The sequence below is a fragment of the Neophocaena asiaeorientalis genome, unplaced genomic scaffold (genome assembly GCF_003031525.2).
Source record: "Neophocaena asiaeorientalis asiaeorientalis breed wild unplaced genomic scaffold, Neophocaena_asiaeorientalis_V1.1 scaffold91, whole genome shotgun sequence".
NCBI classification, from domain to species: Eukaryota; Metazoa; Chordata; class Mammalia; order Artiodactyla; family Phocoenidae; genus Neophocaena; species Neophocaena asiaeorientalis.
The window spans coordinates 14,915,606-14,932,300 of NW_020173198.1; the positions used below are offsets into that span (position 1 = coordinate 14,915,606).

The following is a 16,695-nucleotide window of genomic DNA, read 5'->3' on the forward strand; positions in this document are numbered from 1 at the left end:
AAGTGTGGTGGTTCGAAGCATCACATGTGTCTGGACGGGCAGGGACCTTGGTCCTCTCATCCCTGAGTCCCCCACAGAGCCTGGCAAGATGCCTTGGCTGTAGGAAGCCCTTTGAGGATGTGGCTTAAATTCAGCTCTCTGAAGGCCATTTTCTTAACCGTGGCACGGTTGTCATTTTGGGCTGGATCGTGCTTTTTGTGGATGTTTAGCACATCGTAGGATGTTTAGCAGCATCCTTGGTCTCTACCCACGTGATGCCAGCAGCACTCTAGCCCCTAGTTGTGATGCCCAAAAATGTCTTCAGATGTTGCCAAGTGTCCCGTGGGAGGCAAAATCACCCTTGGTTGAGGACCATTGCCCTAGATCTCCCAGATGACCCATCCCAGGTGATCTTTGCCCCCTCCTGTCTCTGACATCTCCTTACTGACAGGATCCCTTGTTGCCAGCCCACCTGGCCATGCCCTTCCCGGCAGAGCTCATGCTTGGAACTTTCCCCATTCTGCCCATGAGCCCATGACAAATTTCGTTCTTTCCTTGAGTGTCCAGCTCACAGCCGTATAGCATTTGATAAATAACCTATGGGCATAGATTAACATCCCTCCTGGCAGGAAATGAAGTGTTTTACCAGAGATGCCCTATGGCCCACACCCTGATCCAAAGGCCTGGCTTCAGTCCTGATAGTTTCAGACTGTGGAGACATTTAGAGTCAGAAAGTCTGCTCAGAAAGCCAAAAAGTGCACCTACAGGCAACCATCCAGTCTGGCTGCATATAGACTCCTGTCAATTAATCATCAAAATAACAGCAACACGGACCAGGACAACACCTGTCACTTAGGGAGTCCTAACTCTGGCAGCGCGTATGCTCAGCCCTTTTATGTGCATCATCTCATCTAATCCTCCCTTCAGGTCTACAAGATAGGTCCTCTCCTGGCACTATTTTATGATGAGGAAACTGGGCCTCAGGGCATTTAGGGAGCCTGCTGGAATTGACATGCAGGAAAGTGGCAGAGCTGGGATTTGAAGCGTTCCAGAGGCTCCTGGCTCTACATCCTGTAAGGATCCTGTAAGGATCCTGTAAGGAGCACAGGCTCCGGGTCTGGGTTCCTGGAGGTTCTGGAAGAGCTGTCATGAGTGGCCAGGGCAGGGACCACATTGATGCTGTGAGTTAAAGTCCTGGGAACCTACCGTTATCCAAAGGACCCACTCTCTGTGAACTAAGTGGGTTTTTTTTATTTTTTATTATTATTTTTTTTTTTGCGCTATGCGGGCCTCTCACTGCTGTGACCTCTCCCGTTGCGGAGCACAGGCTCCGGATGCGCAGGCTCAGCAGCCATGGGTCACGGGCCAGCCACTCCGCGGCATGTGGGATCTTCCCGGACTGGGGCACGAACCCGCGTCCCCTGCATCGGCAGGCGGACTCTCAACCACTGCGCCACCAGGGAAGCCCAACTAAGTGGTTTTGAATGTTCTTTTAGAATCTTTTTCTATTGCTTTCATCTAGTCCCTTGGGATCCTGAAAAGGTCCCAGACATAGTGAAAGGGATAGAATAACATTAAGGGCAGAAGAGCCATCTGCCACAGCAACAGCTAATCCTGTGGGTGTTTCTGTTACCATGGCCCTTACTGAGAAGACACAGGTGGGCATTTTTGCCAGTCAGTGAGTCATGCGCTGAGTTAGGAATCGCGCTTGGCACTATCCTTAGACGCGTAGTGGGAGCTCCGTGACCGACTGTTGCCTGGATGGGGGTGGGGGGAGGAGATTCCAGTCTTCGGGTGGACTGAAAGCAGAAGGAGGCCCATCTGGGGACAAAGAGCAGCAGGAGCACAGAGAGAAACACAAGCATTTGGATGGAAAGCAGGAGAGCCTTTTGTCTGATTATTTCATCTGTAACAGGCTCTCCCCGCTAGATCTCATCCTTTCCCTCCTCCCCTCCGGCATCACCCCTGCAGTTCTGTTGGAATTCACCACCGGCTGCTCTTATCACCACCAGCTGAGCCTCACCTCCTCACCCACGTCCTGGGAGGGCCTGGACCTTCCCTTTCAGCAGACTGGTGGAGTGGGCATCACCTGGGAGCCTGTTAGAAATGCAGACTCTCAGGCCCCACCCCAGACCCTTGAACCAGAATCCGCATTCTGACCAGATCCCCAGGTGACCTGCGTGCACACCGCAGGTTGCGAAGCACCGGTCCCGAATTCTCATCTACTTCTGTGCCTCACCTGATTAGGGGCCCGTGTTTTCATAATGAACGAACAGCCTTTCCCTGTGTTTCCATTTCGTGTTACAGGCCTGGTGGGTAGGAGAGGAGTTTTTTGCAGATATCTGGAGAGTATGCGTCAACAACACGAATTGTACAGAAATCGATGACTCCATTCAAGGTGGGTGTGAAGCTGCTGGGAAAGCACTGAGTGACAAAAGATCCCTCGGGAGAAAGGCTTCCCTGTTGTCTGACTCCTCACCCCTCCTTCATCACAGCCTGTGCAGAGAGGGGCCTGGCTGCTGCTCAGGGCATGCTGAGCAGGGGTCAGCATAAGCTGGGGACAGGAGGGGGTGGGGAAGCCAGAGGCCAGAGGGCACCAACTCCAGGAATGCTGGGCCCCACCCTTCTCTTCTCTCTTTCTTGGCCAAGTAGAGCTTCCCTCCGTCACCCCTTCTCAGCTTCCGCCCTCATCTAGAATCTTCTCCCCACACCTCTAAATAGGCTCAGAGACATCTGTGTTACTTCCCTGCATCTGAGCAGCCTAATGGGCAGAAACCTGAGAGCCGGCTCCTTTAAGAGCTGTGTGACCTTACCTTGGGCAGGTCACGTGAGTGCTCAGACTCTCAACAGCCTCAGCTGTACATGCAGGTGACAGCAGTGCCTGCCCCTGTACAGGAGCCACAGTAGACAAAAGGGCTTTGCAAATACAGAAAATCACACCTAAAAACATGCCAACCCCTCTCCACTGTGGAGTGAATGGGTTGGTTTTCTGTTGTAGAACTGATAGAAGAGGCATTTTGGCTCCCAGTGCCTGATAAAATACTGGATGCCCAGTTAAATTTTATATCTCACATAAACAACTAATAATTTAGTATAAGTATGTCCCAAATATTACATGGGACATACTTATACTAAAAAAAATTGTTTTTGTTTACCTGATATTCAAATTTAACGAGCATCCTGTTTTTATGTTTTTTTTCCCTGGAATCCTATTTAGAGAGCAAAGGACCTTGATCACTGGGTCCTAAAGTCTCGCTATTCCAGCGATAACAATGTCAACATTCATAATAAAAGCAAAAATACCAATAGAAGGCATCATTTATTGAAGGTTTACTGGGAGGCATTGGGCTAAGTCCTTTACGTAAGTGATCTCCTGTCCCTGTCTGCAGGGACTGTTGGCCCTGTTTTAAGATGGGGAAACTGAGACACAGAGAAGAAACCCAAGTTCACCAAGTCAGGAGTAAATGATGGAGTTAGGATTCCAGTCTAGACATGACCAACTCTGAAGCCTGCATTCTAAAACACATAATGCAATCCACGCCAGCTCCCCTCTGGGTCTGTTTCTCTGCTGTGCTAACCCTTGACCCTGGAAACAGCAATTCTTCCCTGTTGGAGCCCCACCATTGCCAGGGTGCCTGGTCAGCTGGGAGCACTGGCTGTGCTCTGAGGCAATGTTTCCAAGCTTCTGTCGTTTGCATACAACATCCCCTGTGTGCATTTCTTACCGCTTATTTTTCTTTATTTTTTTAAATTGAAAAAAATTTTTTTTTGGCTGTGCCATGCAGCTTGCAGAATCTTAGTTCCCTGACCAGGGGTCGAACCTGGGCCCCCTGCAGTGGAAGCACGGAGTCCTAACCACTGGACCACCAGGGAATTCCCTTATTTTCCTTTAAAATAACTAGCTGGCAAACTACCAGCCAGATTCAGTCCAATGAGCTAAGAATGGTTTTTATATTTTTAAAGCATTGTAAAAAAAAAACAAGCAAAAAAACCCCAAAATAAGACAATGAACAAGGGACTGTATGGCCACAAAGCCTAGAATATTTACTGTCTGGCCTTTACAGAAAAACCATGCCAACACCTGCTTTAAAACAGTTCACTCTTTCCCTACATAAATTTATTTTAAAGGGAACTTTATCTGCCTATTGTGATACACTGGTATGACTTACCATAAAAGAAAGAAAACATTAAAAAGAAAACTACATTGAAAACCAAATGATGTTATTAAATTCTGAACAGATGCACTTGCCTTTTGATGGCTTTGAATCTGTTTCTGGTTCTTTCCTGGTTAAAAACCAAAACCACCACCAGCACCCAGATACTGGCAGGTGTTACAAAAGTGCGAAAGCACCAGGTGTAGAGCTCCTCCTCCTCCTTGGGGGTCCTTGGATGAATTTAAACACGAGCAAAGGGAACATTCCTCTCTTTAGGTGAGGTTTGGTTGTTCCGTGACCTGGTTGGGTTCCACCTACGTTCATTTCATCAGCCGACAGTGGTACATGCTGCACCCACCCCCCAGCTTTGAGAAACTCTGCTCTAAAAAAAATGAATCCATCTTTTTCTTTAAAGCCTTTGTCTTAGTCCATTCGGGCTGCTAAGACAATACCATAGATGGGGTGGCTTGAACAGCAGATACTTATTTCTCGCAAGGTGCCAGCAGATCCAGTGTCTGGTGAGGCCTCCCTTCCTGGTTTGCACACAGCCACCTTCTTGTTGTGTCCTCACCATGCAGAGAGCAGAGAGCAAGACAAGTTATTGTGTCTCTTATAAGGGCACTCATCCCATTAATGAAGGCTCCACCCTCATGACCTAATCACCTCCCAAAGGCCCCACCTCCTAATACCATCCCATTGGGGGTTAGGATTTCAACATATGAATTTTGGGGGGGATACAAACATTCAGTCTACAGCAGCAGCCATGTTTTCCATATTTGCCCCATCACCTGGGGTACTTGCTAAAAATACAGATTCCTGGTGCCCATCCCAGAACGACTGTATCATAATCTCAGAGGAAGAGGCCCAGGAATCTATTTTAAGAAGGCCCTAGGTGATTCCCGGGATCAGGCAAAGTTAGGAAGCTCTGCTCTAAGCCAGAGGGTCACAACCTTGGCCCCACGCTGGAATTCCCTGGGGGACTTTACATGCCCTGCCCCACTTCTTGTCTGATCCCAACACCAGAGATTCTGATTTATTTTACCTCAGGGTAGCCTGCAGGATTTTTATTTTTAATGGAGCTATAATTTACAAACAAGGAAATGCATACTTCTTAAGGGCTCAGTTCAAAGTTTTGACAATTATATACATATACCCCTGTAACTATTATCCAAAGCAAGATAGAGAACATTCCCATCACCTCAGAAAGTTTCCTTGAGCCCTTTTCCACTCACTTCCCACCACCCTCTGCCCCAAGGAGCAGGGTTTCTGACTTCTGTCACCATGGTTCTCTCTCTCCTGCTCTTGGGCTTCATATGAAACATATGGTGTGTATGTGTGGGGGTGGGGGAGTGGGGCTCTGGTTTCTGTTCTCACCGTAGGGAATGGGGAGGGGGCTAGATGCTCTCTGAGAGATCCAGTGGACCAGGATCCATTGCTGTAAATGTTGGATTAAGTACTTACAAATCATGCTTCCCTCCAGTCAGTTTCAGGTAAAATTGAAAAAAAAAAAAAAAAGAGGATTTGTCCTTAGGTTTTCCTCTGCGGCTTTGGGCACTGTTCCCTCACCTGTCTTAGCTGCATCCTGGTGATGACATCCAGCCCTTACACAGGACTCCCTTTTTGCTAGCACCGCCCGAAATCCTTACATAGTTGAGTTCATTCCATGTTCCCCCACTGATGAGGTGAGAGCTATTACTATCCCCATTTTACAGGTGAGGAAACTGAGACCCACACAGGTGGCTCCAGTCCCTGCACTTGACCCCTTCATAGCCTCACCTGTGTCCTTCCCACACGCAGTGCCCTCCACCCAAGACCAGCTCCTTTATTCGCTGAGCCCCAAGCTCTCATGCCCTGCTCACTAAGTCTAATCTGAAAACCCCTCACTTTCCCTTTTCCTAAATAACAATCACAAGGCTCACCCTCTTAGAGGGTATTTTGTGTCCACAGAACACTTCCAGAAGGTCCCTCGGCACTGTGAGCCCTGGATCTCCAAGAACCCCTTTGGAGGTCTTTATACGGTGCAGACCCCCAGTCCTGACGCAACCCATCCCATTCCAGCCTCTTGATCCAGAATCTGCCAGGTTGGAACCTGAGGATTTGTACTTTAAATAAAAAACCTGACCATGAGCCAGGCACTCGGGGGCAATACCCAAACCAGGAAGACTGCAGAGTGGGTGGTTCTTGCTCCATTTTCCAGATAAGGATGTTGGAGATCATCTGGTCAATTGCACAAATGGACACTGGAGGGAGGGGGTGTCAGGAAGACTCCTTGGCCGCCCTTGTGCTCATTCTGTGCGGATGAAAGCCTGGTGCCCTTTTGCTTCCCATCATCCCTGCTCTGGAGCTGTCACTGTGCACCCCAGGGGCCCGGGTGGTCTGTGGTCCTCAGTCATGAGCTCTTGCCCTTTCCCCACAGAATTCTCCACAGTGCAGGCGGTCCAGGCCACCATGATCCTGTCCACCATTCTCTGCTGCATTGCCTTTCTGATCTTCGTGCTCCAGCTCTTCCGCCTCAAGCAGGGAGAGAGATTTGTTTTAACCTCCATCATCCAGCTCATGTCATGTAAGTAAAACGATGGACTTCTGGAGTAAACACTCTCTTCCCAGCCAATCATGAGTAGAAGCTGGGAGGAGTGTGGCAGGTGAGGGCTTGGAAAGGAGAGGTTGGCAGCTGTGCCATGGTGGGATGTTTTATACTTCAGACTTCAGATTTAGTTAGGGGGTCAAGAAAGGCGTCCTGAAGACACGAAGCCTGAGCTGGGATCTCTAGGGTAAGTAGGAGTTGCTGTCTTGGTACAGAGGAGAGAAGCATAGGTCCCCCGCGGAAAATATGGATACTTAACCTCATCCTACCACTAATATCTGTGAGTGTTGGTGATTCAGTGAGGATGCTTTTGGCTGCAAGTAAGAGAAAAATCCAATTAGCAATGACTTGGGCCACAAAAACCTTTACTTTTTTTTATATAACAAATCGCTTAAAGGTGGAAGGTGTCAGAGTTGGTTTGGCAGCTCAGCAGCATCGTCAAGAAGCCCCACTCCTTCCATCCTTCCATGCTGTCATCTTCAGAGTGTCAGTGATGACCTCATGACCCCCCAAAGGCTGCTGCAGCTCCAGACATTCATCCTGGCCTAACAGTTTCTAAAACAGTAAGCAAGGGAAAATACAGCAACAAAAAAAATGCTTTCTCCTCCCACATCTCCCTCTTTTCAGGGTATTATATTTTTCACGGAAGGATTTTCTGTGGCCAGAACTGGGACACATGGAACCATAAACTATAGCAAGTAAACAGGAACAGGATTGCCAGGAGGGGTTGGCAGACTATGGCCCATGGGCCAAATCTGGCCCACTGCCTGTTTTTGCAAATAAAATGTTATTGGAACACAGCCCCGCCTACTCATATATGTATCATCCATAGCTGCTTTCATGCTGAGACAGCAGAGTTGAGTAGCTGCAACAGAGACCGTACGTGGCCTGCGAAGCAGACTACTTCCTGCCTGGCTGACCGATGGCTTGGACCAATTATGACCCTTTGGGCTGGGTAGCTGGCTGCCCAAACAACATTGAGTTCAGCTAGCAAGAATGGGAAGCAACATGGCTACAGGGTAGGCAGCAATATTCTGCTCCAAAATATTAGTTGTAATCTTTCCAAGAGACTAAAATAAATACCTACTAATAACAAAAACTGAAGTTTGTCTTCAGCTCTGACCATAGTCCCCTCAGGTCCCTGGTGCATGCTGTGGTCTGTGATTTATTTGGACCCTGGCTTTCTTCCGACAGGCCTGTGTGTCATGATTGCAGCTTCCATTTATACAGACCGGCGCGAAGACATTCACAAGAACAACTCAAGACTGTACGCCCTGACCTCGGACGGCAGCTACGGCTACTCCTTCATCCTGGCCTGGGTGGCATTTGCTTTCACCTTCATCAGCGGCCTCATGTACCTGATACTGAGGAAGCGCAAATAGAGCCCAGGAGCTGGGTCGCTTTCGCTGCAGTACAGAATCCACGTTCAGATACCGTTTTGTATATAATCAATTTTTTTTTGTGGTTTTTCTAGCAAACACATTGTTTCCTTTAAAAGCCAAAAGAAGAGAAGAATTTTTGCATTCTTGAGATTAGAGAATAGACTATGAAGGCTGGAATTCAGAACTCCTGCCCATCCGAAAGACTCAACACAGCAAAGCCAAAAATCCAGCAATGCTCAAATCCAAAAGTGTTCAGCAGGATCTTTCTTAACCATGGGGATGTAATGTGATGTGACAAGAGGCCAAGAAAGCCAGGTCTCGGGGGACATCTTCCCCTAGGTTTGGGCTACGCTGAGCCTCCCTCACCTCAGCTCTTCTTCCTGAATCTCTCTGTGTTAGTGGTAGAAGGTGGAGTGAGGGGGGTCCAGGTAAGGGAGGAAACCTCCTCAGATGTTTAGCCAAGTTCCACATGAGACACAGGTATAGCCCCTGGTGTTCTGTCTACATCCAGACCAGAGCCCCGACCCTCCTGTAATGGGCTGGGTCCAGAAAGTGCCACCCAGATTTGCTGACAAAGTCACCTGCTTGCCTTAGGGAAGGTGACCTTTAACCTGGATTTCAGATTTAGGCTCACCCTAATCTCAGCATGTGACCCCTAGTAAAATGCAGGCTATCAGGGTCCCTCCCTAGACCTACAGAATCAGTCTTCAGGGATGGGGCCGGGGAACCTGCATTTCTAACAAGCTCCTTGGTGATGCTCAGGTGCCTTAAGATTGAGGACCACGGTCCCAGGGCCAGGTGAGCAGAGCTGCCTCACAAATGTTAAAGATCTCATCGTGTCGAGATGGGGAGGTGGGTCTAGGCGCTACTGGAGGCCCAAACCTTGGCCTCCATCAGCTATTCATTCTTCACTGTCTCTTGCACAGCTGCTCACATCTGGACCACCCAAACTCCAGTCCCAGGCCTTGATCCCGATAGCCAGACACCCTGGGATGGGGGTGCGGCCTCCTCCCTACCCGAATTCAGAAGGCCTTTTCCTTCTCTTCCTGGCCTGCCTTCAAGACTGCCTGGCCTCTACTAACCCCCATTTCTGGAGCCTCAGAGGACCATTCACCATTCCTTCGTTCATCCGTCAGCATAAATGATGAGATGCTTATGCCAGGCACAGGGGAAACCATGTCGAGACAGTCTCTCTCCTCGTGGGGCTCATTGTCTAGCAGAGGAGACAGATTAAAAACCAATTAGGAAAATGAATTACAAAGAGCAGTGAAGGCTGCAGAGAACACAACCAAGGATTCAGAAGAGAGGCCCGTGGGTGGGCAGGAGAGAACCTGCCCTATGCCTGCCTGTTAAAAGCATTTAGGATTTAGATCAGCCTAAATATCACTCCACTCAGCCCGAGCACGGTGGCACTGATGGGGCGGTGCTGTGTGCGTTACACCCGGAGAACACTTCCTTCCCTGGAGGGGCCGAGGGTCCCGACGGCGAACAAAGCCCTGGCGGGTCCCAGATTGCCATGGTTCTCAAACTTCAGTGGGTACAGCATCTCTCGGGGGATGCTGCCTGCTAGGGTCTGGGTAAGTGCTGCCAGGGATTCAGAGACTGTACTGAGGGGTAGGGCTCTGGGGAGCTGGTCCTCAGTGCTGTGAGGTGTGTGGCAATGCGGGGACCTCGGGAAGTGCCTACGGGAGAAGTTCTCTGCACCTCACTGTCTTTTCCCTTGTGTGTCGTGAGCCTGCTGCTGGGAGGTGCGCCTGGGACCCGTCTGCGCATGTCAGCACTGGCACCATGTAAATGACCTGCTACGTGGGGCGATGGTTTGCCCTCAGTGCAATTCCAGTGGAGCTGGGGAAATGCCTGGTTTGAGTCGTTTATGGCCACCGTGGATACCTCTTTAGTGCAGGATTGGGTTTTCTCTCCATCTACCCATTCACTCATTCATTCATTCGGCTTCAACAGAATATTAAATGCTTACTGTGTTCCAAGCACTGTGCAAGGCTCTGAAAACACAGGGGCAAGCAAATCCAGACATCTTGCCTGAGACAGGGCCCCTCCCACAGAGAGGCCACCAGCACAGCACAGGGGGACATGGGGCCAGAGGAAGGACAAATGGTCACTTCTTGCCTCAGTGGAAAACTGTCATTACTCCTGTTTTGGGTAGGAGTGCGGCTCACACCCCTGGAGTTGGCAGGATGCTACGTATACCTCGTGGAGGAAGGTGGTTCTAAGTGCCCCAAGCTTTCTGCTCAGGTGGCTTTTCTATAATTCCCTGGTAGTCACAATGGAAACAAACAAAACCCCTTAGAACCAGAAAGCTGGAAAGCCTTATCCCCAAGCAATGCATGAATTTCCATCCCCCAAAAACTTCAGGAGTGGGTATCTGAAATGACCCATGGATTTTCCAGTAGCTGGTCTCCACTACTGTTTAGCATTCAGTGCCCACATCCATCTGTGATGCCGGGGCTTTTTGCGAAACAGGAGTGCTGCCTTTCCCCCTGTGGTGTGACGTGGCCTGGGGAGGTGGGAAAGGGGATGGCATGAGCGAGAAAATACCCAGCCTTCTTACCCGTCAGTAGGTTCAGCCCTCACTTGGTGCTTATGATCAGTTATTCACAGACAACAACAAAGACGATTAGCTAAGGCATCCAAGAAGCGAATATCAGGACCAAATATATTACTGGTAACAACTGCATTGGAGGGAACTATAGTTTGCATATTTTAGGACATTTTTCTAAAGTACTGTAATTCGTTCATTTGAGGGGCTATGGATGGAGACAGACTAACTCATTTTTGTTACTTGCATTAAAATTACTTCGGGTCTCTGTTCAAATGAGTTTGGAGAATGCTTGATTTGTTGCTCTGTGTGAATGTTGTTCATACCCGAATACAGGGAAATTGGAGACATCCCCCCACCCTGCCACACACTCTCTGCTATGGGTTGTGTGCCTGTGTGTATCCCTGATCAGGCTGTGCCTGTGCGTATCCCTGATCAGGCTGAAGTCATAGCATGCTCTATATTCACTGGTGATGAAGAAACCTAGACCCCCAAGCCCATACGTAAGCACACTAAACACGGTAGCTTGAATAGAAGCTGTAGCATCATTTAAAATCTGCCTGGGTGGGAATTACTAAACTTGCTAATAGCTGAAAGCTTACTTACAATACAGCAAGTTGGATAGTTTTGTATATTGGGGGGCAGTGGTGATGGGGAGATGCTAGGGAAAGGCGTAGAGGTTAAGTTTGAATCTTGGTCGGGGGACAAATGTGATTTTAGGGTAGTTAGATACTTTCTACTTAATGTGCCTTTAAAGTAGTCCATTTTCTATGTTTTGTATAATCTGAAACTGTACATTGAAAAATAAAGTTTAAAACCAAATTGCCCGGAGCAACAGACTCTAATGTTCCCAGCGGTGCCAGTATCTAGAGGAAGAAGCTGCTGTCTGGAGTGGCAAGGGGTCATTTGATTTCTCATCAAGATCATAACATGTGGCTTTTACAGTGAGCCAGGGATATCTGACAATTGGCCATAGGACAATTTCCCACTCCCTCTGCTGCTTTCATGGGCCACCTTCCTGGACGAATGACTGGCAGTGGCACAGGAGCCAACACCTCGAAGGGCCCCATGCTTGGTTAATGATCTGCTAGCACTGTCTTAAAACTCTTAATGATATTTGGACAAACAGCCCCACATTTGCATTTTGTGATGGTCTCCACAAGTTATGTAGCCGGTCCTGTTCTCCAGTTTGTATCTAATAAGACTTTGGCTTTGAAGAGTTTGGTGATGATGAAAATGAGACTATTGTAATAGCGCACTCTCCAGAAAAAAAAAAAGAGAGGAAGGAAGAAAAATTCAACCAGAGAGAGAGCTTTCATTTTAACCTAAGGAATGCGCAAAGTAGTAAAAGCTCTCTGTCTCGGGAACTCACACATTTCCTTGTCTCCACACAGGGGTTGCTGTCCATATTCTTCGTGTTTCTAGATTTTTTGTTTTTTTTCCATGTGGCAATTGGATAGTGATCACCCCAGAGCGCTCAATTTTATATTTCTTCCAGTCAGGAAATTAACCTATCATTCATTCACCAAATATTTGTGGGGTAACATATGGTTTATCCAGGAGAATGTTCCATGTACACTCGAGAAGAAAGTGTATTCCGCTGCTGTGGGATGGAATGTTCTATCAGGTCCATTTGCTCTAAAGTGTAGCTCAAATCCAGTGTTTCCATATTGATTTTCTGTCTAGATGATCTATCCATTGTTGAAAGTGGGGTATGGAAGTCCCCTACTATTACTGTATTGCTGTCTAATTTCTCCCTTCACATCTGTTAATATTGGCTTTATACAGGTGCTCTGATGTTGGGTACATAAATATTTATAATGATAAAGGGGTCAATTCATCACAAGGATTTTGTAAATATTTATTCTCCAAATATTTGTGTACAAATTATGGCATGACCACTGGGCTAGGTGTCAGGTACTTCGTGATAAACTTAGTCCCTGCTCTGATCTAGCCTATTTTAGTCCCAATTTCCCCCCCAAAAAAGTGACAAGAAAAATAGTAGTTGGTGACACGTGAAAATTATATGCAATTGAAATGTCAGTGTCCATAAAGAAGGTTTTGTTGGAACACAGGCACTCCTGTTTGTTTAGATACTGTGTATGGATGCCTTCACGCTATAGTGGCAGAGTTACCACCCAATTCACATGGTCTGCAAAGCCTTCAGTACTCTCTGGCTAGTAGAAAATGTTGCCATCCATCCCCTGGTTTAATCAGGTAAGAAGGAACTGTCTTTTTTCTAGTTGTTTTTTTAGGAACAAGAAGAGATTTCCCAGAAGCCCTTTAGCAAACTCTCCCTGGTGTCATTGGCTTGAGGATTCCAGGTTTCACGCTTAACCCAATCACTGGCAGAGGTAATTAAATTACCATGCTTAGCATTGACCTCCGAGCTGGGGGTCAGGTTCCTTCAGTGAGGGATAGACTTATGAACCACACTATTAGGAAAGGAAAGAGGGGATTGACTGTGAGCTGGGCAACCAAATTATCTGCTCAAGTCTGTCCCTTTGCTGTCTAGATCCATGCACAACTTTATAAGAAGTTTAAAAATTCTTATACATTCATGAAATGAACCAACCCCTTCCTGGGAGGTATACACCCTGAAGTCACAACCACTCCAGGGTCGCTTGGTGATGTGTTAATATCCTCTCATCAGGCCCAGTGTGTCTCCTCATGGCCCAGCAACCTATGAGTAAAAGTTGTTATGTACTCCCAAAGGCACCCAGTATAGAATGGAGGAAAAGGAACGGGATTCCTACCATAAATGTTCCCCTTCGGAAAACGAATGAGCATCAATGCCCAGTGGCCCACGTTTTGTGCTGGGTACCAACACCAAGAACTCCCTTCCCTGGTCGGGAGTAAGATCAGGGGTTGGTCAATGCAGGGCCCTTGGTTCCGCTCAGAGGGACGATCTCTCTAGTCCGCAGTCCTCCAGGGTTGTATCTAAGATGGGCGCTGGGGAGGAGGCCCTTCCCTCCTTCCTGTGGGCATGAAGCCTAGGGTCCTAGAAGTACCTCAGGGTTGGCTAGTCACAGGAGGTTCTCGGTTCCTTTAGCCATGGAAGGCCAAGCCAGCCAGAGCTCTTATCTGGACTTTTTTTTTGGTTAAAACAACAAACATTTATTATCACACGAATTTTGACAGTCAGGAATCCAGTAGCAGTGTACTAGGGTTGTTTTGCTTTACAGTCTTATATGAACGAGGTGGACCTCATCTTCGAGCCTGAGAATTCCTGCCTCCCAGTCTTTTTTTTTTTTAATTTATTTTATTGAAGTGTAGTTGATTTACAATGTTGTGTTAATTCCTGCTGTACAGCAAATGATTTAGTTATACATGTATATACATTCCTTTTCATATTCTTTTCCATTATGGTTTCTCACAGGATATTGAATACAGTTCCATGTGCTACATGGTAGGACCTTGTTGTTTATCCATCCTATATATACTATTTGCATCTGCTAATCCCCAACTCCCAGTCCACCCCTCCCCCACCCACCCCTCTCCCTTGGTAACCACAAGTCTGTTCTCTCTTATGACTCTGTCTCTTCAAGCCCTCAATCCAAGCTATGTCCCCAGGCTGGTCCTTTGGTGAAGAATGCTTGAGGATTTGGTATATCTTTTCCTGTCATCGCATATGTCTTTGCTAAGCTTTCTGCCTCTACACCATGGATCCTTAGTCTAGAGCAGGGCGTAGCAAACTCCTGGCTTGCTAGCCAAAGCCCTGCCTTTTTTATGGCCCTCAAGCCAAGAATGCTTTTTCATTCTTTAAGAGTTATTTTTTAAAATGCAAAGAGGAATATGCAACAAAGACCTTACGTGGCCTGTAACAGTTAAACTATTTACTGCCTGGCCCTTTACAAATAAAGTTTACCAGCCCCTGCTTCAGAATTTGACTTGCTTATCCCTGCAAATCTCCAAATCATTGGATTCTCCACCAATTTAGATTGCAGGCTTCAGGCAGAAAGAGTCTCAATAAAGCCATGTTTTCTTCCATTTTTGTTGTTAAATGGACCATCTTTGACCGAAGATTGACTTTTTCTTGTAGGAACTTACTCAAGGCTCTAAGAAGCTGAACATGGCAACATCCTGATGTGTTTCTACAAGTGTTTCTGATGCTTACAACATCCATGGGTACATGGTTGGTGTAAAACAGGTGACAGTTTAAACCAGGGTTAAATCATGGACCAAGGGTCAAGTCCAGCCCACCACCTGATTTTGTAAACAAAGTTTTATTGGCACACAGCCACAACCACTGATTTACATATTGTTCAAGGCTGCTTTCAAAGGCAGAGCTGAGTAGCGGCAGAAGAGACCATAAGACCTAAGCATGAAACATTTACTAGCTGGCCCTTTATAGAAAGTTTGCCAAACCTTGGTGTAAACCAAATGTTTTGCAATAGCAATGTCAGGGCCACTGCTTCCCAGCATGGGAAGCGGGTCACAGCTGCCCTCTGCTCTGCCACCTGTCTGTTGCTTGTAGCACCCACATTCTGTATAAATCAGCGTTCTTAGTTGCAAGCAACAGCGACTGGTCGATTTAAATAGAAAAGGAATTCATTAAAAGGAAATCAGGTAGCCATCCCCCCCACAGAGCACAGTTTGCTGAGGAAACCACTGCTGTCACCACAACATGACACCAAGTTCTTGCACCAAGAACTTGATCTTATGGAAAGCATCTGTGCTACCCCTACTTCTTTAGATTTGGAGCCGGGCATGGTGCATCTGATTGGTGAAGGCTGGGTCACGTGACCATGGCTTTACTGCAAAGGAGGCTGGGAAATGATTAGCAAGCATCTTCAGTTTCTACAGTGGGAGGTAAGTTCTGCAGCCCACCGAGACTCGGAAGGAAGGGAATGCCCCAAACGAAGGAAGGAAATTCAGATACTGGGCAAACAGAAAGGCCAATGCTTGCTAAATCCCATCAGAAGCCCAGTTCCCTACTGACCCACAGCCAAGCTAGTGCTTCCCAAACTTTATTGATCCATATCCCATCCACATGCTCTTTGCTCATATGTACGTACATACTACACTATTATTCACTGAACATTTTTCCTTAAATCAACTTTTTATATTAATACATTTATTCAGAAGAAAAACTAAATTTATGATTTTTTGAAATTTCAGATTTCTGGAGTAAGTTGGAGATTAGCATCCGTTGTCATTAGTGACCCAGTTTAAAAATGAGATATGATTGGGCTTCCCTGGTGGCGCAGTGGTTGAGAGTCCGCCTGCCGATGCAGGGGACACGGGTTCGTGCCCGGGTCTGGGAAGATCCCACATGCCGCGGAGCGGCTGGGCCCGTGAGCCATGGCCGCTGAGCCTGCGCGTCCGGAGCCTGTGCTCCGCGACGGGAGAGGCCGCAACAGTGAGAGGCCCGCGTACAGCAAAAAAAAAAAAAAGTTGAAAAAGAAGAAGCTGAGGTTTCTGACTCATTGCCCAGGGGGCAGGAGCTTTCATTTGCCTTTTTCTGTTCTGATCGATGCTTTTCTTGCCCCTACCCAAGGCCGTGACCCAGGACTTCTGCTACCGACCAAACCCTCCCTGGGAGGCAGCGTAAACCACAGTTCCAATCCAACTCTGCAATTAGAAGCCAAGAGGCTTGAGTAAGCTACTTAGACTCTTAAAACCTCATGTTCTAGTCTGCAAAACCAGGGTAATGCTTACTCCATTGGTCTCCCCTTCACCCAATGTTTGTTGAGCACCTACTATGTGCCACACATTGGGCTAGGCACCAGAGACACAAAGATGTACCAGATAGATGAGTCCCATGCGCTCACGGAGCTTACATTATAGTGGGGGAGAGGAGCAGACAATAGGCAAGAAAAAAGATAAATAAAATTACAAGTTGGGATATAATCTGTGAAGGAAATACTGTCATGTAAAGAGAGCAACATAAGCCATGTGGGACGGACTCATTGATGAAACGACATTTAAGCTAAGACCTGTATCAGGACGGCTGAGAGCAGGAAGGTCTGGGCAGAAGGGCCAGTTAGGATACACGGCTGTAAGGATTAAATAAGGTAATGCATATACAGGATCTGGCAC

At 47.4% G+C, this 16,695-nt stretch overlaps 1 protein-coding gene and 1 non-coding gene across 2 annotated transcripts in view; one reads left to right on the top strand and one right to left on the bottom strand.

Moving 5' to 3' along the window:
* EMP2 (epithelial membrane protein 2) overlaps nucleotides 1-11,475 on the top strand; it is a 39,244-nt gene extending 27,769 nt beyond the window's left edge. The window contains exons 3-5 of the mRNA XM_024744147.1: nucleotides 2,287-2,377; nucleotides 6,550-6,696; nucleotides 7,912-11,475. Coding sequence (XP_024599915.1) covers nucleotides 2,287-2,377; nucleotides 6,550-6,696; nucleotides 7,912-8,099 — 426 coding nt within the window. The 3' untranslated portion in view covers nucleotides 8,100-11,475. The remainder of the gene's footprint in view (nucleotides 1-2,286; nucleotides 2,378-6,549; nucleotides 6,697-7,911) is intronic.
* TRNAW-CCA (transfer RNA tryptophan (anticodon CCA)) lies at nucleotides 3,780-3,852 on the bottom strand. The gene has a single exon. It is a non-coding gene; the product is annotated as a tRNA-Trp (tRNA).
* Nucleotides 11,476-16,695: the final 5,220 nt, after the last annotated feature.